Source organism: Podarcis tiliguerta, assembly GCF_965153285.1.
Source record: "Podarcis tiliguerta genome assembly, chromosome: 17".
In the NCBI taxonomy this organism is placed as follows: domain Eukaryota; kingdom Metazoa; phylum Chordata; class Lepidosauria; order Squamata; family Lacertidae; genus Podarcis; species Podarcis tiliguerta.
This window is the reverse complement of record NC_139550.1, coordinates 3,763,264-3,788,528: the sequence shown is the minus strand read 5'-3', so window position 1 is coordinate 3,788,528 and position 25,265 is coordinate 3,763,264. Positions and strand designations below refer to the sequence as shown.

The following is a 25,265-nucleotide window of genomic DNA, read 5'->3' as shown; positions in this document are numbered from 1 at the left end:
TCCAAGCAAGCCCCTCTGGAACCCAGGGCGGGAGGACCTGATGGCCTTTGTGAACTATACAAAACCCACCCTCTACAAGACCCCACTGGGCAATGGCAAATCTCAAGTGAATGACCCACGGGAGGTCTAGATCAGAGAGCTGGACTTCCCTATATACTTGAAGCAGTCGCAAACTTCTTTGGCCTCTGTAAGGTTTGGCTCGGATCTTCAATCACTTAGTGACGGACAAGTGGGGGGCAGACTGAAAATTCTCAGGTGCTCCATTACAGCACAACTCTGTGAGCCTTGAAGAAGGGGCAATGTACCATATTTTTTGCTCTATAAGACTCACTTTTTCCCTCCTAAAAAGTAAGGGGGAAATGTGTGTGCGTCTTATGGAGCGAATGCAGGCTGCGCAGCTATCCCAGAATCCAGAACAGCAAGAGGGATTGCTGCTTTCACTGCGCAGCGATCCCTCTTGCTGTTCTGGCTTCTGAGATTCAGAATATTTTTTTTCTTGTTTTCCTCCTCCAAAAACTAGGTGTGTCTTGTGGTCTGGTGAGTCTTATAGAGCGAAAAATACGTAACTGGACTTTTGTTTGCCCTATTGGTCAAAAGACAGGTGTTGCAACACTGGAAGGGGAGTATTCCTCCCCATAACAGCTCAGTAGTTAGAAGACGTGCCTATTCTTACAACATACGAAAAGGCTACCGTCACCAGGAAGCACAAAAAGAATAAGCACTCCAAGATTTGGGATCCGTGCTTGTTTGAATGATGTTTATGCCCAGTGGGCTCTGCCAGAGCCTATTCCTTGCCACTCTCTGTTTCTCCCCACTGTCTCCTTCCCCCACCAAATTCCCTTCCCCCTTTTAGTTTAGATCCAACTGTATTTACTTTCAGCTGTGGAAAAAAATGAAAATAAAAACCATACTGAGACTTGAAATAAAATCCTACACCCGACATGCCACACGGCCAGGTAGAAAATCTTTTAATGACTGACAAATTCAGACAGTTTCTGCCCTTCTAAGAGGGCTAAAAGAAAATTAAATATTTTACGTAAGCCCCAGTGTGCAGAGGAGAGTGCCCGAACGCCAACCAGGCACAGGTCTTGCCAGGGCAAAGTGCCTTGGGGAGGATCTCCCGCCAGTCTTACTAGCATTGTCTGGCAGCTGTCAGAAAAGCACCAAGCAATGCAATTTCCTCCCTATTGATGGTTTCGGTGCACCTTGCGCTTCTTGCTGGGGGTTGGCCGAGCTTTCGCACCTCCCGGAGAGGGCCGAGCAGCCTTCAAGGGCCTGGACCGCTTCTGGAAGGAGCCTTGCCGTGAGACCAAAAGCTTCTTCTTCTGCTCATCCCCTTTCAACTCTCCTTTCGCAGGCTGCGCCTTGGCAGAAAGTCCCTGTTTTGCAGGCTGCTTCTTAACGGCCTTTGACTCGACGCGTTTCCCCGCTTTAGCCGGCGGCTCAGCTGGTGCTGCAACAGATCCCTCTTTTGCTGTTTGCACGGCTGGCTCCCCACTCGGCTCTTCGTCTGGAAACAGAAGCAAGCGTTAGACCAGAACAATGGCAGCAACACTGGAGCAAGCAGGGAAAGAGAGAGCAGGGTGGGAACAAGCCAAAGACCACAAAGAAAAGGGAGAGCATTGTGTTGAACCCAAGGTTCTGGAAGCTCCGCAAATGCCATCTTGGTAGGCAAGATACCCCCCCCCCCCCAGTTAATTGGTAGTTGTTGCAGCAATGAGCTCATGTATGTTTTTATTCACTTGCTTTGCTATAAGCTAATAGGCTTGCTTTGACATTATCCTTATCTGTGGGCTTGGGGTAATGGGCTCTGAGCCCAGAAAGGGGAACTATCTGTAAGATTTGGGTGTTTGCCACTTATGCCCTCATCGGTCCTGTATACCTGAAGGAGCGTCTCCACCACCATCGTTCTGGCCCAGACACTGAGGTCCAGCACCGAGGGCCTCCTGGCGGTTCCCTCACTGCGAGAAGTGAGGTTACAGGGAACCAGGCGGAGGGCCTTCTTGGTGGTGGCACCTGCCCTGTGGAACGCCCTCCCATCAGATGTCAAGGCAATAAGCAACTATCTTATGTTTAAAAGACACCTGAAGGCAGCCCTGTTTAGGGAAGTTTTTAATGTTTAAAGCTGTATTGTGTTTTTAATATTGGGGTTGGGAGCTGCCTAGAGTGGCTGGGGAAACCCAACCAGATGGGCGGGGTATAAGTAATAAATGATGATGATGATGATCTGGTCAGGTGAAGTGACGTATGCTGCTTGGTGTATACAGAATGTATCAGGGCTGGGCTGGGCGATATCGGGTTCTCAACATTGTGATATATCAGCAGCTAAATACTGCAAAACGCTGATAGAGCACAAAGTCTGGAATGTATTTCGGCTGTTCCTTCCTTCCTTCCTTCCTTCCTTCCTGAGAAACAAGCCTACGATACCAAACTAAAACACATAAAAAACCATCATTAACTAAAAATGCTCATCCTGCAATAACCTAAAAAAGGATACATCCTACCCAACCAAAAGACACAGACCAATTAAGAGCAAAAACAGGCTGCTGGGAAAATAAGAACGTCTTCCACAAGCACCATCACTCACTGTTCACATTTTTCTCTCTCTGTTCCAGGTTATATTTAAAGCAGAACCAAAAACCTAAAAATATATGCTAGATGCCACAACCCCACCGCTTCAAAACAAAAGTATTACCGCTCTACTAAAGCTCAACAGGATCAGAGTGTTGCAGTGAACAGTTCAGCAAAATTCCATAACTGGCAGCCAAGAAACTGTTTCCAGGAAACAGAATTGTGGGATAGAATAATAACAATAATAATAATTTAAAAAAATTATTTATACCCTGCCCTCCCCAGCCAAGACCGGGCTCAGGGTGGCTAACACCAGATATAAAACAATTGATTAAAATACAACTTGAAAACAAGATTAAAATACAACATTAAAATGCAGCCTCATTTCAGTAGAAACTCAAAAAAAAAAAACCTTTTTGGGGATGAAAATGTCAAATCTTCACCAAGGCCAACTATCCAGACTGGTCCTACATGGGCCAGAAAAAAAAGCCAGGGAAGTCCCCAAATAGGGGAAGGAGAAAGGAAAAAGGAGAGAGCGGATCAAGTTGATTCCAAGCCAAAGCGTTTGTTTGGCAAGAAAACAAAGGTTGCTGATGAGGCAAACCCTCCAGCCCGTTACCTTTTGGAGGCTTGGGAATGGCGTTGGAGAACTTCTTCAGCTTGGCGACAAAGAACCCGTCCATGTTGTGGGTGTGAGGGTAGAAGCGGCGAGTGGATTTCAAGGTGGGGTGGAAACGGCGCTCCCTAAACCTGAGCGTCAAGGGGAACACAAAGATTGCACGTTGTGAGTTGCCGAGAGCAATGAGAATCACGAGCTGCTCTTGCATTCCAGCTTTAGGATTAGAGAGACACACCTGGTAAATCCTTCCTTGCCAAAGTCCAGGCCTGTCGGCACCAGGCGGACATTGCGTTTCTTCAGGGCATAATCAACCACCCACTCGTTTTCCTCCACCTGTCAAACACAGACAATGGACAGTCAGATTCCTTGAAAACGTAAAGGTAAAGGACCCCTGGACAGTTAAGTCCAGTCAAAGGCGACTATGGGGTTGCGGCGCTCATCTCGCTTTCAGGTTGAGGGAGCTGGCATTTGTCCGCAGACAGCTTTCCGGGTCATGTGGCCAGCATGACTAAACTGCTTCTGGCACAACAGGACACCGTGACAGGAACCAGAGTGCACAGAAACGCCATTTACCTTCCCGCCAAAGTGGTACCTATTTATCTACTTGCACTGGCATGCTTTTGAACTGCTAGGCTGGCAGGAGCTGGGACAGAGCAACGGGAGCTCAGTTGCGGGGATTCGAACATTCAACTTTCTGATTAGCAAGCCCAAGAGGCTCAGGGGTTTAGACGACAGTGCCACCTGCGTCCTTAAAGCTTCCTACTGGGAAGAGGTGCTCCATTGCCTGGGGCAGCGAAGACTAAACAGGGGGAAGAAGACTCACCATGACTGAACACGTGCAATACACAATGTAGCCCCCCGTTTCTGAGGCGGCATTAACCGAGTCAATAGCGCTGAGCAGCAGTTCCTTCTGCAGGTGCGCACAGCGCAAAATGTCCTTCTCATCCTGAAAGAGCAAGGCAGACGCACATTGGTAATAGTGAGATGAAATGTTCGTGTAGCAGCACATTGTTTATACCACGGATTGGGCATCTGAGGCTCTGAAGATGGTGCTGAACTCAGATTCCCACCAGTCCCAATTGTCAAGGTGGGAATTGGACTCTCCAATGGACCTAAGAGGGACACCCATTTCCTGTGTTAAAGGAGGACAGAACTTTCTTTATGTATGCTACAACAGCAGCAAGAATACTTATTGCAAAGTATTGGAAGACACAAGATCTACCCACCCTGGAAGAATGGCAGATGAAGGTGATGGACTATATGGAACTGGCGGAAATGACTGGCAGAATCCAAGACCAGGGAGAAGAGTTGGTGGAAGAAGATTGGAAGAAATTTAAAGACTATTTACAGAAATATTACAAAATTAATGAATGTTAGAATGATGTTGGATTGAGGTTAAGTGGTTTTTAGTAATAATGTCATGAAGGAATAGGTAAAAACGGATTGTTAACAGGTGAAAATTTAAAGTTATGATATATTAAGATCAAAGATAAGGACAGAGGTAAAGAGGGAAAGGATTTGCTGAATAAATAAACTGAACTGGAATACAAAGAGGGGAAGTGTGGGGAGCTCCGGGAAACAAGCAAATGCAAGATAAGTTATGAAAGATCAATTGTTTTTAATTGTTTTCTATTTTTGTATTTTTCTTTTCTTTTTTCTTTTGTAAAAATCTTAAAATATATATATATATATATATATATATATATATATATATATATACACATACATAAAAAGAGGAACACCCACTTCCCACCAATTTTTTTACATTTCCCAACAGCCCTTGCAGAAACCTCCTACCGCTGTGATTCTCATTTGTAGGTGGCGCTGAGGTGCTAAGGATGAGGCACGACTTGCTGAATGCAACCCAGCAAATTCATGGCAGAGGTGAGATTAGACGGCACTTTCTGTCACTCCTTAATCCAGAGTTTGGGGAGGGGCCTCAAGTGCCAGAACTCATGCTTGGCATGCAGAATGCTTCAGAGGGTTCAGGCGCTAGAAGAATCTTAGTCAGCAGGCCTCAGGCCTAGGAGAGCCTCTGGCAAAGACCACACCAACGCTGTGATTGGGTATAAGCGTCTTCTTGTGTCATTACGATGTACATCTTGAGTTCTTTCAAAAACTATTAGGTTTAAGCCACCTGGGTCCTGGCAACTGGTTAAGTTTTAAGAATATGCCCATTAGCCCTAAAACTGCATTCTGTTTGACTTCGTTCTTCAGGTTCCCTCCCCACAAAACTGGTTCAGGTGTGGCAACTGTCAAGCATCTTTTGAAGTGTAGACAGGCAGAAATAATCAATTCAGCTTCTCTGTAAACTCCCTCATCTCGTGCTATAATCCTTTCACTTAGCTATACACTGATCAAAATGTTGGCTGCCTGCCTGGTTGTCGCCATAACATTTGTTTTGCCAGAGCTTGTGCTTAATTTCATTCTCGTTTGGGCGACACTGCCACCCTTTTAAAAACAAAGGCCTTCTTGCCTCGTTTTTGCTTCCTTGACGTTATTCACCAAGCACGCTGGCATCCTCTTGCACTTCTTGTACCTTTAGTAATCTGTGGTATAATTGTTGCCATCAACACACCTCTCTCACTTCCCCCCAAATATCCTCAAAGAGGTTTTGGTAAGAAATAAAATGAAGCAGATGTGCAGCTCCAAGTCCCTCTTTTTCTGCACACAGATGAAGACCCCGTTAGAATTCCTGCTCCATGATTGCAGTCATGGGATTGTTGTCTATCACATGACGGTGTATGTTTTGCTCCACAGAGTGGGAAGTGACGGGGACAGGATGTTTGTGTTACTGTGTGCCGTGAAGTGGGACTATTGTCCTTTGTCCTTTCTTTGCTGTCTGATGCTAGAGAGAGAGGGAGCCATGTTGCAGTGCTCCGTGTGCGTTGATATGTAAATAATGTAGATTAGCCAAAATGCTGAGTTGCTGAGGTCTGTCACGCAAACTGCAAGGACCCTGCGGATCCCAAAGTGTGCCGATGTCTGTTGGCATCGGTCGGTGTGATGTTCGGGCAGAAGAAGGCTTTCAAAGCTCCCAAATGATCGACCAGGAGGGAGGGAACATGCCAGTCGGGAATGTGTCTCTGCCAGGGTCCTATTCGAGTGTAGGACGAGCTCCTGACAGACCCCTCCCAATGCCCCACTGCAGCGATTAAGGCCCAACTCACCTTATTGGTTTTAACCGTGGGGTCTTTTGCAATAACACCCGTTCCACTGCATGGAGCATCAAGCAGGACCCTGTCAAAGCCACCTAATACCTTGGGAAAGAAAAATGCATTCAGGAGAACGTTTCTGCCTCAGTTCTACACGGTCTCTCCCTCTCTTGGGCTGGCCGCCTGGAGACCAAGTGGGTATCTTAAAACCTTCCAGGTCAGCAGAAGAAACAACAGCGGCAACTGTCCCTGCCCAATCCACATCACTCGGGGATTCCTTCTCCGCCCAGCACAGAAAGGAGGTGGCAGACAACTGGACTTGAGGGACTGTCACTCTTGCCTCGTCTCTGTCTGCACCGGTGGAATCCTGCCCCAAGACAGCATCTGTACCCGCTTCCTCACAAAGTGGACCCTCCCCGCCAGGGATCCACTGGGTCAAGAAAGGTCAGAGCCATCAAAAAACAAAACAAATCCCAATGCCCTCAACCCACCTCCTGCGCAACCATATATACCTTGGGGAACTGGCGCCCGTCACAGTTGCTCACAACAGCGTTTGTGACTCCCAAGCGGTGCAGATTGCCCACCACACTGCGCAGACGCTCGGCATTGCTGTCATTGGCCAGAATCACACCTGTGTTCTTCATCAGCTGGGCTGCCAAAGCAGAATGCAAATGGGTTAGCGCTTGCAAAGAAATAGCAGGTCTACCTCCAGCCCTGAAAAAATTTCTCCCATACATCTTGTCCTTGAGGCCCTCTCTCCTTAGGCAGCTCTGTACCTATCAAAGTTTGGGCTTACATGTGGATTTTCTGGGCACCCCTCCACTAGGAGGAGACACAAGGTCTTTGGAGAATGACTCCCTTGAGCACTAAGAATGGGAGGCAACTTCTACTCCCTCTCTTATTGCAATCTCTTACCCTAAAGCTAGATGGTCAGCTGAAAAAGGAATATGAATTGCATCCCACAAGCAGCTAAATTCCCAAATCGACAACTCAGGAAAACAAGAAGTAGGGCAAATTGCAGGCCCCTGTAGAAGAGTCTGCAGATAAGCTCAAAATTGTCAAAGGAGCCATTCTTGTCATCTCCCAGTGACCCCAAAACACAGCAAAGGTGAGCAGGTGGGATTAGTTTCTCCAAAAACACAGGTCAACTTGCAGCAGGTTTCTCTTGGGACACAGCCATGGCATCAGACATCAGCACAAGAAGAAAAAGAGTTTGGATTTGATATCCCGCTTTATCACTACCCTAAGGAGTCTCAAAGCGGCTAACATTCTCCTTTCCCTTCCTCCCCCACGACAAACACTCTGTGAGGTGAGTGGGGCTGAGAGACTTCAGAGAAGTGTGACTGGCCCAAGGTCACCCAGCAGCTGCATGTGGAGGAGCGGAGACGCGAACCCGGTTCACCAGATTACGAGTCTACCGCTCTTAACTACTACACCACACTCGCTCTCTTAGGACTTAGTATTTATTTATTTATTAAATTTGTATACCGCCCCTCTTTCGTAGAGCTCAAGGTGGTTCACAACAACAACAAAAAAAGACAATATAAAAAAGACAAAAATATATAATAAAAAATAAGAACAAAACCAAAACCAATAGTCCCCCCTTCCCACAACACATTTAAAAGGACATCGGATGCCAGTCAGCCCAAGGCCTGGTTGAAAAGGAATGTTTTTGCCTGGTGCCTAAAGATGTATGAAGGCACCAGGCGAGACTTCCTGGGGAAAGCATGTCACAAATGGGGAGCACTGCAGAAAAGGCCCATCCTTGTGCTGCCACCATCAGGACCTCTCGTGGAGGAAGCAAATGAAGAAGAGTCTCAGAGGATGATCTCAGGGTCCGATTTAGCCCTGGTGCATCTAAGTAGAAATAGATCACCTCTCCCCTCAGTGGAAAAATGTTGGTGGGGGGCTCCCAAAGAGCCCAGTTGAGGTTCTGCTGTGTTGTGGCCTAGTTTCCCCCAAGCCCAGGCTCCAGCTGACGTTTCCTTCAGCGAGACGGCCTCTTAGCTGGCAGAGAAGAACAGCACTCTTGTGCTTGTGGTCCATTGGGAGGCAACAAGATGGCAGGACAGACCCCTCTCTCCCCCCACCCCGTCCGGTCCCAATCCTCCACCAGTACCTATGTAGCTGGTCTTGCCTCCTGGGGCACAGCACATGTCCAAGACGCGCTCGTTCTCCTGGGGGGCCAGAGCCATGACGGGCAGAAGGCTGCAGGCTCCTTGCAGCATGTACTGGCCGGCCAAGTATTCTGGGGTGGCGCCTGGTAGCGAAGGGAGAAGATGCAAAGCCATGAGAAACCAGCTGCTGAGAAATGTGGCAGTGCTGTTGTTGTTTTTTTGGAGGGGTGTGTGTGTGTGTGTGAAGAGAAAGCTAACACAGCCTTCTACTCACCTATAGGCACAGAGGAGTCGTACACAACAAGACCAGTTTTGGACCACTTTCCTAAGGGGTCAAGATTCACCCCACGGTTTATCAGAGCCTGTGGGATGAAGGGGAAAGAAGCAGAGTGAGGTTTTGTCCACCAGGGTTCACCTGAGGGTGGGGGGCTCTCCGCCAGCTACACACCTGAGCCAGGTCGCGCCGCCGTGTCTTCAGCGTGTTGGTGCGAAGGGTTACCGGCCGAGGAACCTCGTTGGACTCCAAGAAATCAACCAGCTAAATGTGGGAAGGGGTGGAGACAGAAAGACCAAAACAAGGCATGAGAGCCACCTATGAGAAGTCGTATTCTGAGAGGGGCTAACCAGGGGCCTGTGAGAAAAATCCCACAAGTGGGACAGGCGTGAAACACCATTTGCTCCCCAGGATTGGTACTGCTGCCACTGGCTTTGGAAGTTCTATCAAACCATTGTGACTAGAAGCTAATAATAATAATAATAATAATAATAATAATTTTTATTTATACCCTGTCTTTCCCAGCCAAGGCCGGGCTCAGGGCGGCTAACAAGCAATAATAAAAACAAGTTGAATGAATACAACTTAAAAACAAGATTAAAATACAACATTAAAACATTGAAAGATTAAAATACTAAAATGCAGCCTCGTCACAGGAGGAGAAAGAAAATAGACTTATTTATTCTCCATAAATTGGTATTAAAAAAGAAAGAAAGTTAAGAGAGTGGCTGTCACCACATCTTGAGGCAATGAATGCCATAGAGTTGTGTGTGGGAAAATATTTCTTTTTAAAAAAATAATAATCTTTATTTCTTTGCTCTGTCTTACATCACCTGCCAACTAAGCCCTATTGCCTGAGAAGGCAGGCCAATCAAAGTGAAAAGATGTACAGTGTTCTGTTTTAGTGGTCAGGGTGTTGGAGACCAGGGTTCAAATCTCTTACTTAGCCATGAAGCTCACTAATCTCACTGGGTGATTTGGGACTAGTCACTGCCTCTCGGCCCGACCTTCTCCTCGCAGGTCTGTTGTGAGGACGAAATGGGATGAACCTTGAGCTCCTTCGAGGGAAGGTAGGCTATACAGTGGTACCTCTGGTTACAAACTTAATTCGTTCCGGAGGTCTGTCCTTAACCCAAAACTGTTCTTAACCTGAGGTACCACTTTAGCTAATGGGGCCTCCCACCGCTGCCGCGCAATTTCTGTTCTCATCCTGGGGCAAGGTTCTTAACCCGAGGTCCTATTTCTGGGTTAGCAGAGTCTGTAACCCGAAGTGTTTGTAACCTGAGGTGCCACTGTAAATGTAACAGCACCACCTCATTCTCAAACATATTGTCCCAAGGGCTCAAATAGGGCTTCTGAAAACTTTTGGCCCACCAGTAGCAAAACGATGGTGAAAGAATACAGCCAGTAACAAGATGATGGCCGATGAAGAGAGTGTTTGGCATAATCACTTGGCAGTTACTGACATAATTTTCTAATCCATCTTTGGAAATGGCTAAATTATTTGTCACCGCTTTTCCCTTGAGGTAATGAGTTCCACAGCTCACCTTTTTTCAAGCTACATGTACTCTAGAGCAGCATTTCCCAACCTTGGGCCTCCAGCTGTTTTTGGACTACAACTCCCATAATCCTCAGCTAGCAAGACCAGTGGTCAGGGATGATGGGAATTGTAGTTCAAAAACAGCTGGAGGCCCAAGGTTGGGAACTAGATGTATTGTGATTCAGCCTCCCCCCTCCCCACTTTCAGGCAAATCCTGGTGCCTCTAAGTGAAGGTGGCTTTTACTTTTATATTTGCTCCTCCCCACTCCCACAGGCCTCTCAAAAGTTGTTTTAGCCCTCTCCTGTAGTATCTTCTCCTTTTACGCTCTCAAAATTATTTTTTCTCATCTCATGTAGTTTCTTCTCCCATTCTCCTTTCACACTCAACTTGTACCTTATTCCCCTACCCACAAACTGCCAGTCAGTGGACCTTGGAGGTTTTAGTTAGTTAGTTAGGGGGGGGGAAATAGATCCTGCAAGCTTTAAGTCTTCTCAGCAGTGAATACAGACTTCAGACAGTGGAACAGCCATGAGAATGTTTCGAAGCTACTTGCCTAAACAATTCAGCCTTGCCATCAAGGATCAAATTCAGGTGTCGTGCTACTTAACCACAGTTCAGTGCAACCTTCCCTGACCTGGCCCCCTATCACTCTGACCATTGGGCCATGCTGCCTTGGGTCTGGAAGAAGCTGGAACCCAACATCATATGGGCTCCAAAACTGGGTTATCCCCAGAAATAAATTAAAGGTAAAGGGACCCCTGACCATTAGGTCCAGTCATGACTGACTCTGGGGTTGCGGCGCTCATCTTGCTTTATTGGCCGAGGGAGCCGGCGTACAGCTTCTGGGTCATGTGGCCAGCATGACTAAGCCGCTTCTGGCAGACCAGAGCAGCGCACGGAAACGCCGTTTACCTTCCCGCCGGAACAGTACCTATTTATGTACTTGCACTTTGACGTGCTTTCGAACTCCTAGGTTGGCAGGAGCAGGGACCGAGCAACGGGAGCTCACCCCGTCGCAGGGATTCGAACCACCGACCTTCTGATCAGCAAGTCCTAGGCTCTGTGGTTTAACCCACAGGAGTGTCACCCACATCCCTAGAAAGAAATTATCCAGGCAGAAAACTGGTTAGGATAACAATAATGGAAAGTACCTCGGAGACTGGGAAAAGCTCCATCAACTTCTCGATCAGGAAGTCGCTGTAAGAGTAGTAAACAGCAAGGTCCCGGCGCAGAAGGGCGAGATATTCCTGCCGCGAGTGGCCCTCCTCTCGCTTCGCACTGAAATCCTGAAGCACCTCTATGTTGTCCTTGATGCGCTGGTGAATGAGCTGCAGGTCAGGGGGCTGCGCAGGTGATTAGGATGTTAAGGAGCAACGGCAGAGGCTGGGATTGAGGCCTGATCCCACGTCAGACCACCCAGGGGGCCCACCTGATTTCTGATTTGATGATTTAATTTCTAGATTGCTTAATATATTAAAAACATCTCCAAGCAGTGTACCATAAAGAAGCAGAAACAGACAACTTAAGCCAAGATATTACAAAGACACGCCTTTACATACAGAAATGCTACATTTACACAGTACTGATCCCATACTGTATACTCTGGAGTGGAAAAGTGGATTCTCGCAACACTTTGGAGCAGCTAAGAATTCAAGGACCTGCACACATGTTGGCATTCCTTGAAACAGCCCTGTAAAAGCAAGCCGGAATTACCCTATTTTTTGCTCTATAAGACTCACTTTTTCCCTCCTAAAAAGTAAGGGGAAATGTGTGTGCGTCTTATGGAGCGAATGCAGGCTGCGCAGCTATCCCAGAAGCCAGAACAGCAAGAGGGATTGCTGCTTTCACTGCGCAGCGATCCCTCTTGCTGTTCTGGCTTCTGAGATTCAGAATTTTTTTCTTCTTGTTTTTCTCCTCCAAAAACTAGGTGCGTCTTGTAGAGTGAAAAATACGGTACCACTCCTTTACTGCGAACGAAAAGTTTCAAACCAAAGGGAAGGCGCTAGATATCTGAACCAGGAGATTTCCCAGACACTCGCAGACACTCGTTCCCATTACAATGTGAGTGCTTAGCCTGCATGTGAGGCCCGTAATTTTAAAACCCCCCAAAAACTTGCTGCTCTCAAAGGTTTCCTGCTGTGATACCCGATGGTTTTCTGGGGGGCTGTTCTCCAAGCCTCCCACCATTCTTAACTGATCACAAAAATAAGGAATTTTTTCTTTTACTGACTTCTCACTGTGAGATTTTGATGCCATTTTAAAAATTATTATATAGTTTGTGGTTTTATATTTTGATTTTGTTCTGTAAACTGCCCTGAGACCTCTGGGAATAGGGCAGTATAGCAATTCAATAAATAATAATAATAATAATAATAATAATAATTTATGATGCCAATGCCCCCCCCATAATTTCTCTGTTAAAAAAATGTAACCATATTTTAAGTGAGCACACCCAAAGTGCTCCTGCTTGGTGCCAAAAGATTTTTGCAACATGCCCTACAAGACCCCCCAAAATCTGTCCTTAATTTTTTAAAAAAGATTGGCCATGCCCACTTTGACATGTGACAACCGCTGCTTGGCGCTGGGTCAACGTGGTCTTTGGCCTGAGAAAGGTTAGCTCCCGTGCCACATTGCAAGCACACGCTGCCATGCCAAGGGGCCACAGAGGAAAAGGCGTGCAAGGAAACTGAAGGCGCCCGGCCCAGGGCAACATCTCCCCCCCTTGCCCCAAAGACATGGAGGCGCCCCCATCTCCAACCAAGAGGAAGGATATCTTCTTTTTCTATCTCCTGCCCACTGGGAAGCACAAAGTTCTCCTCTGTGTCCACGTTGAGCTGCAGGTCTGTGTCCTTGCTTTGATCCTGCGCTGCCTCCCGTTTCCGCGGCGACGTCTCATCCTCACTGCCACTGTCATCGTCGCTGAAGGCCGGGCTGCATCCAAGAAAGGGAAGCATTTCGGCAGGAGAGTTTTACCACTCGCATTCCCCTATACAGGGGTGGCCAATGTGGTTCATTCTTTTATTTTAGACCCCACTTTTCCGCTAAGGATCTCCCCTCCTCATTTAATCCCCACAACAACCCTGTGAGGTAGATTAGGCTGAGGGGCACTGAGCATATACTGAGTGGGGATTTGTACCCTGGCCTTCCAGACCCTAGTCCGACACTCTCACCCAGGGGTCAGCAACCTAAGGCCCGTGGGCCACAAGTGGCCCACAGGGATCGTTTTACCGGCTGCCAAGCTGCTCCCGAACCAAGCGGCCCGCTCGGTGAGTCCCTGTGCTGTGCTAAACCAGTGCAGCACAGCGACTCACTTCCGTGGCACTGTAAATCGCGCCTGCGCAGGTGCAGACACCGGAAATCATGCGCACCTGCAGTTTGGCCTATGGAGGGGGCTCCGCGGCAGTGAACCGGCCCAGGCAAGGTAGGCCTTGCTAACTCCTGCTCTAACAGCTACCAGTGTTGAAAATTAGCCAGGCGCTGGTCCAATTGCGACCCTGTGGAGATCTCTGGATCCCGTGCTGGCGACTGACATCTCCATCCAAGCTGGTCCCTCTAGCTTTCTTAAGCAAGTATGCAGAAGAGGTTACTTATTGCACTTATATCCCACTGTCTTCTCCAAGGAGTACATGGTTCTCCCCGCTCCTCAGTTAATCTCTACAACGACTCTGTCAGGTAGGTTAAGAGGCTGTGACTGGCTCCAAGGTCACCCAACCAAAGCACGTCAAAGTGCAAGTAGATAAGTAGGTACCACTCTGGTGGGAAGGTAAATGGCGTTTCCGTGCACTGCTCTGGCTCGCCAGAAGCGGCTTAGTCATGCTGGCCACATGACCCAGAAGCTGTACGCCGGCTCCCTCGGCCAATAAAGTGAGATGAGCGCCGTAACCCCAGAGTCGGCCATGACTAGACCTAATGGTCAGGGGTCCCTTTTACCACTGTAATGCAGATGGGGCCCCAGGCAAGCCTCTGTCAAAGAGTCTTAAGGGCCACTAGCCCTTCAATTTTTGCCCTTCCTTTCCTGCCAAAGTCTCTAGAAATGAAGGTGGCTTTTGGAAGTTCCAGGACTTGGAGTGGCGAGCAGAGGGAACGTGCTCTCCATCACTCGCCCTCTTCAGTTTCATCGCTGAACAAAGTGCAAGTAGATAAATAGGTACCGCTCCAGCGGGAAGGTAAATGGCGTTTCCGTGCACTGCTCTGGTTTGCCAGAAGCAGCTTAGTCATGCTGGTCACATGACCCGGAAGCTGTACGCTAGTTCCCTCGGCCAGTAAAACGAGATGAGCACCGCAACCCCAGAGTTGGCCATGACTGGACCTAATGGTCAGGGGTCCCTTTACCTTTTACCTAATGTGTTGTAAACCGTTTTGAGATTTGTTTTTGAAAATATAAAGCGATATAAAAATGGAATGAATCATCATCGTAAGTCCAATGGGGTGTGTGTGGTGGTGGTGGTGGGGAACGGTGCCTAGACATTCCATTGTGGTGACTGCAGCCTAGGTTTAAGGTGCCAATTGGCATTTATAGATTATACATCTGAGTTTCTAACACTGACCACTGCACCATACTGGCCTCCATTTTGTGCCTTCCAGATATTGCTAGACTATACCTCCTATCGCCCCTGAGAATTAGTCACATTGGCTGAGGGCTGATGGGAGTTCAATGACACGCTGGCAAATTCCTGCTCTAAAAGGGTGAAGGGTTCGTCGGCCCACAAAATCTAAATCTCTTGGTTTACTCACCCGTCCAGCTTCTCTTTCTGGGCAGCTTGTTCTATAGGCAAGAGCTGAATTTAAATTTTTTAAAAAAGACACACACACGAGAAGGAGAGAGAGAGAGAGAGAGAGAGAGAGAGAGAGAGAGAGAGAGAGAAGCAGCTTAATCAGATGTCAGATATACACCTCACACATCAATAACACAGATCCACAAGAGGAATTGCAGAGTGGAGAAGTCGACACTGTTCATTGTAAGTAGACACACGGATTGTTATCTTCCAGATTCACACATCTGTTTATGCTGGTTTGTATTCATATTTCATTTCCAATTATTTTTATTGATATTCCATAATTTTAAGCAAATTGCCACCAAATTAACACGAATGCAAAAGTGGACTTCCCACCCACCCCAGGTGTCCCCTTTATTTTCCTCCCTCATTTTGCTGCTCCCAAATAAAAAACTTTTCCAACTATCCTTCTGAAATACATTTACCCCTTCTCCCTACACATCACCTGTTCAATTACCATTTTCAAGATGGTTTTTATACATTGTTATAACCTGTCTTCAAAATAGCCGAGTAGAGTAAATCCTCTTCTACCTATCGATAACTGTCGTTCATTGGTTTTCAAACATTTCCTTCTGGTACCTCTTGAGTAACACTTTGCCTGAGAAAAGCAGATCTTGTTTCCTCCCAGGCACGATACACACATTCCTCCTTAACATGGCCTTGAGCACTGCTGCCTGACATCTGGCCCCGGAAATCAACAACTCAGCCTCACTGGTGCAATATGCAGAGGGTGAAAATGAAACCCCTATAAATTTTTTTTAATATAAATATATAGCATTTGTATAAATATTTTAAGAACGATGAAGTACTGAAGATTTTCGGAGGAGTATGCTAACAAGAGATTTTCATAAGCAGAAAGGTTTTCCACTGCCTGCACTGGCAATTCTTTTCAGTCCATTATTTTACGGAAGGTACCGTACTTTTTGCTCTATAAGACTCACTTTTTCCCTCCTAAAAAGTAAGGGGAAATGTGTGTGCGTCTTATGGAGCGAATGCAGGCTGCGCAGCTATCCCAGAAGCCAGAACAGCAAGAGGGATTGCTGCTTTCACTGCGCAGCGATCCCTCTTGCTGTTCTGGCTTCTGAGATTCAGAATATTTTTTTTCTTGTTTTTCTCCTCTGAAAACTAGGTGCGTCTTGTGGTCTTGTGCGTCTTATAGAGTGAAAAATACGATAACCTTGCCTGAATTCTAGGGGGTGGGAAACACATTCACTGGCAGAGCCAGAAGCATCAATAGCTGCAGGCGATGCAAAAAATCTATTTGCAGCAGAAAAGCAGCAGGTTAAGAGCCAAATGACTCATTCACCTACTTGCAATGCCACAAGCATCCCTGCAGTCGCAAGGGTGAGGGAAGTAGCACAACATGCACATTTCTTACTGAAATATTTCCCCCCTTTCCTTTTTAAAGACACTTACACTCTCTCTCTTTCGCTCTTACAATTTAGAATATTCACCTACGCAACCTTAAAGTACCAATGACTTTCCTTCTTCTCTTTCTGTGGTTCATTTTACATATCATAAATCCCTGCCTATTTTATGTAAACCATTCATTATTCCATTATTACTTCCATCAAAACTTATTTACACTGTTGAATTTGTCTTAATGATGCCAACGTTTCAAAGCGTACAAAATTCCCCCCATATATTCAGTAAACATTCTCCAATCTTCTTTAAACGAATGTTCTTCTCATTCTCTTATTCTATACATTAGATCTGCAAGCTGCGCATATTCCATCAGTTTAAGTTACTTACCATTTATTTTTAATACCTCACGGTGGACTGAAGATTCAGATGGGAGATTTACCAAGTCACAGCTGAGTTATACAACGCAAACTCTTTCCCACCTAACCGTAAGAATTATTTTGACCCATTTATAATGGAAGGTCGAGGAATCCTTACCTCCTCTTCGTCATCAGAAGACCGATCTCCGTAGTCGTCCACCATCTCCTCCTCGCTTCCATCATCTCCGCCGCTCTCATCAAGTGCTTCACTGTCCTCTTCATCACTCTCTTCGGGTCTCGGTCTCTTTTTTCCTGAGGCCGAAGGAGTCAGCCAAGAAGCGTTGCCATCGCTGAAGCCACGCTGGCGGCCATCTTGTGCGGCCGCTCTTCCATTTGCGCCCTTCAACAAAGGCGTCTCTGCAGCTCCAAAGAAGGACCAAAAGGAACTATTTAGAACAGGTCTTGAAGAAGAAATGTTCTGAAGCAGTGGTAGTTGTTCTAAAGAGTGCTTCATACTTCGGTTTCCCAAGAAAAATCCAAGTATTCAAGGCCTCTAACTCAAACCAAGTATGGAGGCACTTTAGAGAAAGGCCAACAGGTAATGCAAAATATGAAACGCCAAGATTAAAACAGCGAAGAATCAAAGACATGTGAGAACCTGAAGTCCTTAGAAATAATAATAATAATTTATTATTTATACCCCAGCCATCTGGCTGGGTTTCCCCAGCCACTCTGGGCGGCTTCCAACCAAACACTAAAATACAATAACCTATTAAACATTAAAAGCTTCCCTAAACAGGGCTGCCTTTAGATGTCTTCTAAAAGTTTGGTAGTTATTTTTCTCTTTGACCACTGGTGGGAGGGCGTTCCATAGGGTGGGTGCCACTACCGAGAAGGCCCTCTGCCTGGTTCCCTGTAACTTGGCTTCTTGCAGCGAGGGAACTGCCAGAAGGCCCTCGGAGCTGGACCTCAGTGTCCGGGCTGAAGGATGGGGGTGGAGACGCTCCTTCAGGTATACTGGGCCGAGGCCGTTTAGGGCTTTAAAGGTCAGCACCAACACTTTGAATTGTGCTCGGAAACGTACTTGGAGCACAAAAATATGGCGCCGTGTCTTTAAAGGAATAAAAAAAACCCATGTTTACAAAAACAACATTTTTGCAGAAGAATAATAATAATTTATTATTTGTACCTCGCCCATCTGGCTGGGTTTCCCCAGCCACTCTGGGTGGCTTCCAACAAAGATTAAAAATACATTAAAATGTCACACATTAAAAACGAATGGAAGCAAAAGATGATGTCGGCAGGTCGGTCGTATGCCGCAGCAAGCAATAAACAGCTGAGCTCAAAGATCAGGTGCACCTCCCAGAGCACAAGTTGCCATCGATCTGGTGTAAGTACTTTAAATTTGTACTTCTATCAACTAGGACTTTTGTCAGTTAATAGATGGGAGTAAGAGCAAGCTTCAACCTGTGGTTGAGAGTTTAGGGCATAAGTGCTTCTTTTTTGGGTTGAAAACAGAGCAAGATACATAAAGAACATTTTTTTTGGGGGGGGGGAAGAGGTGCATAATTGTGAGGGGTTTTTGTTTGTAATCTCCTGACTGTTACAGCATGTGGAATCAAGAAGGAATTCCGTCTTTTTCCTTCCTTTGAGACATCAGAAGCAGACAAGAGGCTGCCCTGAACTCAAAATCTTCTAGCATCTGACAAAAGTTTGCTATTAGCTATGACAGCTTGTGACACAATACATCTGCTGGTTTTTAAGGTGCCTGAATTCTAGGGTTACTGCCAAATACGGACCAACACTGTTACCTTTTTGAATTATAAGAGAGAGCATCCCCAAATCCCAGCAGAGGCGGAACAGATGAAGATGGAGTCTATTGCACACCTTGAAAAGTTGTTCCTGAGGCTCAAGAGACTACCCATAAAAGAACAGGGTGTGGGGAGGTTGTGGGGAGTACAGAAATCCTGCTGGAATCGACACCAATGTCTGCAGGGAATCGCCCCTGTTGGTTTTCACAAGGAAGGAAACACTCAACCACCAACCTGTAGCTCAGGCTCCCTCAAACTTGGCCCTCCAGATGTTTTTGGCCTACAACTCCCATGATCCCTAGCTAGCAGGACCAGTGGTCAGGGGTGATGGGAATTGTAGTCTCAAAACATCTGGAGGGCCGAGGTTGAGGAAGCCTGCTGTAACTCCTCTTTATTTATATCCATCTGAACTAGGCACTGAAGAGCAACAACAGCCTCTTCAACGTGATGAACAAAAATGAATTTGATGCCTCCTCACCTGTCTGGAGATCAGGGCCTTCTGTATCTGCCTGGGGCTTTGTGGATTTGATTCGTCTCTTTGCAGCTCTAAAATAAGACGAGAATGAGCGAAAAGCAAGCATGGCTAAGAGACCAAAATAAATCAATGTACACCAAGGAAAGTTTTAGCCAAGAATTCAGTAAGAGGACACATTTACTTTTTTCAGAATTTAGGGACACATTTATTTTTTTCAAGTTATTTTAGTATCATGTTTTCTAGAGGAAAAGAAAAATATATACAATAAGATGAATGTGCCTATATTTTAAAAAATGGCAGCAAGTATAATTTAGAAGATATATATTTTTTAATCCTGTTGCAATAGCAGGACTCTGTGCTGGTTCCTACTAGCACAACTGTTTAGTTCCTAAGAATATCAAATATAAAAGTAGAGTTAACCATAGCCAGACACACTACAATCAACATTAAAACACAAGGCCTGGCAACCTGTTGCCAATTATGCTTCTCCATTTCTAATTCTAATCTGGACTGCTTGAGTATAAGAATCAAATCCTTAGGATTCAACCCACATAGCCTTGTGGAAGCAAATCTACCATGAGAGCCATGCCTAAAACAAACCACACAATTACTGGCAAATCTCAAAGATGGCTTAGTAATGAGTGGCAAGCACACTAGTTTACAATGTGCATTCTAACATCATTTTCTTCAGAAAGCAGATAACATTAATAAAACCCATGTCGATAGATATTGTTCATGCAATCAGTTAATGCTGGATGTCATTAATGAATCAGTTAACACAGGAAAAAGCAAAGAATTAAAGTCTCTCTCCTTGGTGGGCAGTCATTAAACTGGGGAACATTTTTTTTTCCGTTTTCTGTTGCATGAGATTTTTCAACTGTTCTTATATGTTCTTTCAATGCTGATTTCAAATCTGAAATCGATTTTTGTGTACATGCTATAGTTATCTTGCCATTTACAACTTTTGCCGATACGTCGTATTTACACTGGGGATAAGTGGACACTGACACGTTGATCTACCCTAACCACATGGTAATTATTGTTTTGCAAACTTAATTTTTATTTATTTTTATAGTTTTGTAACCTAAATGTTTATATTTTTCAGATCAAACCATGGCTTCTTCAAGTAGACAAAAATGTGTAAATAAGTCGGAAATTGAAAGATAACTATAGCATGTACATGAAAATCGATTTCAGATTTTAAATCAGCATTGAAAGAACATATAAGAACAGTGGAAAAATTCTCATGCAAAAGAAAATGAAAAAAAATTCTTCCCCATTTTTTTGCGTACCTCCAACTGTACACAGATATACATGTCATGTTCAATGCTATATAAGTCACTTACATTTATACTCATATTGTACTACTTTGGCTATGTGTTTAATAAAATATTGAATTCTTGCATTGTGAAAAACAAAGATTATGGTGAAAAGTGAAAAACATGAATTGCAAAAAAGCCAGAGCTTACAGAACAAAACCAACTTCAGATATGAAATCAGCATGTCGAAATTGGGTTAGAATAACCGCAGGTGTCAATGCAGCAAAAATTTTGTTCTCCTGAAGATTAAGTTAAGACAGAGGGAAGGGATTTGCTGATTAAATATTGGAACTGGAATACAGTGAGGGGAGGTGTGGGGAAGTCTGGGAAATAAGTAAACGCAAGGAATATTATGAAAATGGAATTGTTTTTATTTGTTTTTTCTGTGTTGTTGTTTTTGTCTTTTTGTATTTTTCTTTTGTTTTTTTTCTTTTATGTAAAAACCTTAATAAAAAATATTATAAAAAAAAATTTGTTCTCCTGAGTTATTTAAAAATAAAAGCAAAGCATCATTCTGAATAAAACCGCTTTCGCTACCAACCTTCGTCGAGCATGACTGGAAAGCTTCTTTGCACTGTCAGAGGAATCTGGAGGTTATGCAGGAGAAAAAGAACAATTAAAATTATTAGAAGGCTGATATAGCAATATAGCAAGCAAGACCAAAAAAGCATCAAGGCTTCCTGACTCCATTTAATGTAATTTCAAATAGGACAAAATCTCAACCGGGGAGGCAGAGCTGCCGGGCCACAGTGCCATTACCCCCAGGGAGAGATCTCTGCCTGTTGAGTTTTGAAACTGCCACCAACATCCAGAGAAAAGAGAAGGGGACAGGAATCTCAAAGGGCAAAGGAAGAGTCAAAGCTGCTTTTCTGCACTGATCTTCTCTCTTTACCCATTTCTCCTTGGGACAGGGCAAGAAAGGACAGCTAGCTGCTACGGTTTCCCCAGATGCAATTCCAATCCAGATTCGTGAAATAAGCTCTCAAACGGGGATGTCTGGTAACCCTAGATCTTTCCATAAAACCCAAACCACGGTTTGGGACAGCCTTGTATGTAAGCCCTTGCCTGGTAGCCATGGACGACAAGGAATTGTGTGCAGCTGAGTGGGTGAATTGATGGAGAACTGCTGTGCTCCAGTGCAGAAACGTGCCAGGCAGCTGTTGTAGGAGAGATGGAGCTCTCTGTCCCTCTCCCACCAATCCCTAGCTGGCTACTAAAAATACGTGCGGTCTGCAAATCGGGTTGCAAACCAGGGTTTGATTCTGCTTGGTAAGCAAATGTAAACTATGGTTCATCTGTCTGAACAAAATAGGGAATGGTGGTTTGCTGCAAACCCTGGTTTGCAACCCACATTTGCAGACAAATGCAAACCATGGTTTGCCTGTGTGAACAAAACGAGAAGGAAATAGTGGACAACGCACAAGAGAGCAAGAGAGCCAAGGCTCGTTCTCAGAAGACCAAACCATCGTTTGGCACAAGCAGGAATAAAGAAGGGTTGGAGAAATGTCAGCCAGTATGTAAAGTATGTGTGTCAGTGGCTAGCTATGGAAGCTGTAGTCCAACCACATACAGAGGGACCACATTGGCTACCCAGCCCTATAACACTATGTCAGAAAAGCTATGGAGGGAACATTTCAACAGAAGAGGCAAGATGAGTCCAGCCATCCCCCAACAAGTCGTCTTGTGAACAAAGCCTACACAAAGTCCTTTTCCAGAAGCAAAACAGGTTATAGGCTTATACATACTAAAAACAAGAGCTGCAGCTCAGAAGACACTGAACTCAACATGAAACACCAGTTTCAATGCAAGAGTGCAAAGACCCACGGAATACCCTACAGAAACCATGCAAGTTTCAAAAATTAAAAGCATGCCTCTTACCCTGGCCTCTGACATCTGAGACGCGTGTTTTCAGGACCCACCCTATCCCTATGAACTGGTTTAGCTGATTTTAATTCTGAATTTTACATCACTGGGCCCTGCTTGTGAAGGGCAGGTAGCAATAACAATAACACCTTCAGATCCCTAACAAAAACCCTGTTAAGTGAAACTACTATCATCCCTACTGCAGATGCAGGGGTGGAGGCAGAGCGGATTGCCAGTGGCCACCAGTGATCTTGTGAGAAAGAAGAGAGTTGAACTAGCACGTGTGGAGCAATCCTAAGCACCGCAACTAAGAGGCAAATTCAGAGCAAATCCAACAGGACTTGCTTGTTTTTGGTTAAGCATACATGGGGCTGCACCTTTGGCGCACTAGAGGTGGGCAGAAAACAGTGGATGCTTGGGTTGTGAACATGATCCGTGCGGGAGGCACGTTTGCAACCCGCACGTGCACAGATGTGATTCGCCGCTTCTGCGTATGCACAAAGTGCAATTTAGCGCTTCTGCGCATGCGCCGAAACCAGTACTTCCGTGTTCAGCGCAGTGCGCAACCCAAAAATCACACAACCTGAAGCGTCTGAAACCCGAGGTACGACTGTACACCCACTGCAGCAGCTAACGGAATTCCACTGCAGTGCCCTAAGGGACGTCCTCATGCGCTTAAGCAAGGCAGAACCATAAGGATTGCTTAGCTCAATTGGTTGGAGTGTGGTGCTGATAATGCTGTTAGTTTGAGCCCCGTGCGGGTGCACATTCCCACAATAAAGAGGGTTGATTGGACAAGATCAGTACAGTGGTACCTCGGGTTAAGTACTTAATTCGTTCCGTTGGCCCGTTCGTAACCTGAAACTGTTCTTAACCTGAAGCACCACTTTAGCTAATGGGGCCTCCCACTGCCGCCGGAGCACGATTTCTGTTCTCATCTTGAAGCAAAGTTCTTAACCTGAAGCACTATTTCTGGGTTAGTGGAGTCTGTAACCTGAAGTGTATGTAACCTGAAGCGTATGTAACCCGAGGTACCATTGTATTTCTTAAACGTGGGTCGCCAGCTGTTGTTGGACTACAACTCCCGCCATCCCTGACCGCTGGTCCTGCTTGCTGGGGTTGATGGGAGTTGTAGTCCAACAACAGCTGGCGACTCACGTTTGAGAAACGCTGGGTGATCCTCGCGGTCCCTACCAACTCTGAAAGCCTATGATTCTATATCATAGGATCGACGGCCCGTCGATGCGCGGCATCCTGCTTTCGCAGGCCGACCGGACAGCTTAATCCCAGATCCCCCGCTATACAGACAACAAATGCGCGCTTTCTTCGCGCGATCCAAAATGCACGCGGACTGAGGTTTCTACAGCACGTGCCCTCTCCGGTGTCGATCCACCCGCGCCGACACTCTGCCCACGATCCACCCCGCAGGGCCGAACCCAAAGTGTGTCGCAATTTTACCAGGGGGCAGGAAACGAGCGATCTCCTCCTCGGCTCCGCGCTGCTTGCGCGCCTTGCGCCCCGGGCCTCGCTTCACCTTGCGGGTCGGGTCCAGCTTGCGCCCCATGGCTGCTTCCCTCTTCCTCGGCCAGGCGAGCTGGGCTTCCTGCACGTGGGCTGCCCCCTTTTCCCAGGCTCAGCCGCGCGCACTTCCTTCCTTCCGGCCGGTCGGCGGGCGCTGATTGGCCAGCCTCGCCAGCCGGCTGAGCCTTTGTTTCATTCAGCATTCGCGGCCAAGTGGGTGGGCTTTCGGGAGGCGGACTTTCCCTTTCCTTCCCTCCCGCGAGGCGGAAGTGAGAGCTGCCCGTGGAACCCAGTGGAGAAAAACCAGGATTTCATTTCATTTTCTATCATGTCCTTGATTGTTCCTGGGGGCGGCAGCGCGTAACTCAGGAAAGTGCAGCTGTTGCTACAAGCGCAGGTTTTCATTCATGGGGAAACATGCACTTTTTGTCAGAAGGACACTGACAAACTGGAACGTGTCCAGAGGAGGGCAACCAAAATGGTCAAAGGCCTGGAAACGATGCCTTATGAGGTTCGGCTAAGGGAGCTGGGCATGTTTAGCCTGGAGAAGAGGAGGTTAAGGGGGGATATGATAGCCATGTTCAAATATATAAAAGGATGTCATATAGAGGAGGGAGAAAGGTTGTTTTCTGCTGCTCCAGAGAAGCGGACACGGAGCAATGGATCCAAACTACAAGAAAGAAGATTCCACCTAAACATTAGGAAGAACTTCCTGACAGTAAGAGCTGTTCGGCAGTGGAATTTGCTGCCAAGGAGTGTGGCGGAGTCTCCTTCTTTGGAGGTCTTTAAGCAGAGGCTTGACAACCATATGTCAGGAGTGCTCTGATGGTGTTTCCTGCTTGGCAGGGGGTTGGACTCGATGGCCCTTGTGGTCTCTTCCAACTCTATGATTCTATGATTCTATGATTTTATCTTGGAAGACAAAGTGTGATCAATGTCGGACGAGACCAGGGCTCACATCCCTCACTCGGCCATGACCTTGGGAAGCCACTGCCTGCCTGCCTAACGCAATCATAGAATCGTAGTTAGAAGGGACCGCGAGGCTCACCTGGAAAAAAATCCCCTGCAATGCAGGAATCTTTTGCCCAACGTGAAGCTCGAACCCAGGCCCCTGAGAGCCTCATGCTGTACCGACTGAGCTATCCCAGGTGTGCTATCCTACCTCGCAGGGTCAATGTTATGTAGGTTAAAATGATGACCAAGAAAATTGTGTATGACATCTTGAGCTCCCTGGAGAAAAAGGTGGGATATAAATGAAATTCTTCTTCTTCTTTGGCAATCACTCGTAGCCAAATAAGATTGTCTTCCATAAACACAGTTTTAACAGTGAGTCCGTAAGTGACTGTGGAGGCCAATTCTGGATCCACACGTCCTTCCACAGTGGGGACATAGGTTTCCGGGCAGGAGTTGATCATGGTGTGGATTTGCCAAGCGTGCCTTCCTCTTAGCACGTTTTCTCCCTTTCATCCTGAGTTTGAGCATCTTCAAAGTCCATGACACCTT

The 25,265-nt window shown here is 46.3% G+C and overlaps 1 protein-coding gene across 1 annotated transcript; it reads right to left on the bottom strand.

Moving 5' to 3' along the window:
* Positions 1-951: 951 nt before the first annotated feature.
* Positions 952-23,891, bottom strand: NOP2 (NOP2 nucleolar protein). Its single transcript, XM_083419932.1, has 16 exons — positions 23,700-23,891; positions 20,920-20,965; positions 19,063-19,130; positions 16,952-17,190; positions 15,012-15,055; positions 13,051-13,208; positions 11,429-11,628; positions 8,911-9,000; positions 8,737-8,824; positions 8,465-8,605; positions 6,858-6,997; positions 6,361-6,450; positions 4,014-4,136; positions 3,426-3,523; positions 3,191-3,321; positions 952-1,510 (listed from the first exon to the last, which is right to left on the bottom strand). Exons 1-16 carry the CDS (start codon positions 23,803-23,805, stop codon positions 1,185-1,187), a joined length of 2,088 nt encoding a protein of 695 aa, XP_083276058.1. The 5' UTR covers positions 23,806-23,891; the 3' UTR covers positions 952-1,184.
* Between the last annotated feature and the right edge of the window lie 1,374 nt (positions 23,892-25,265).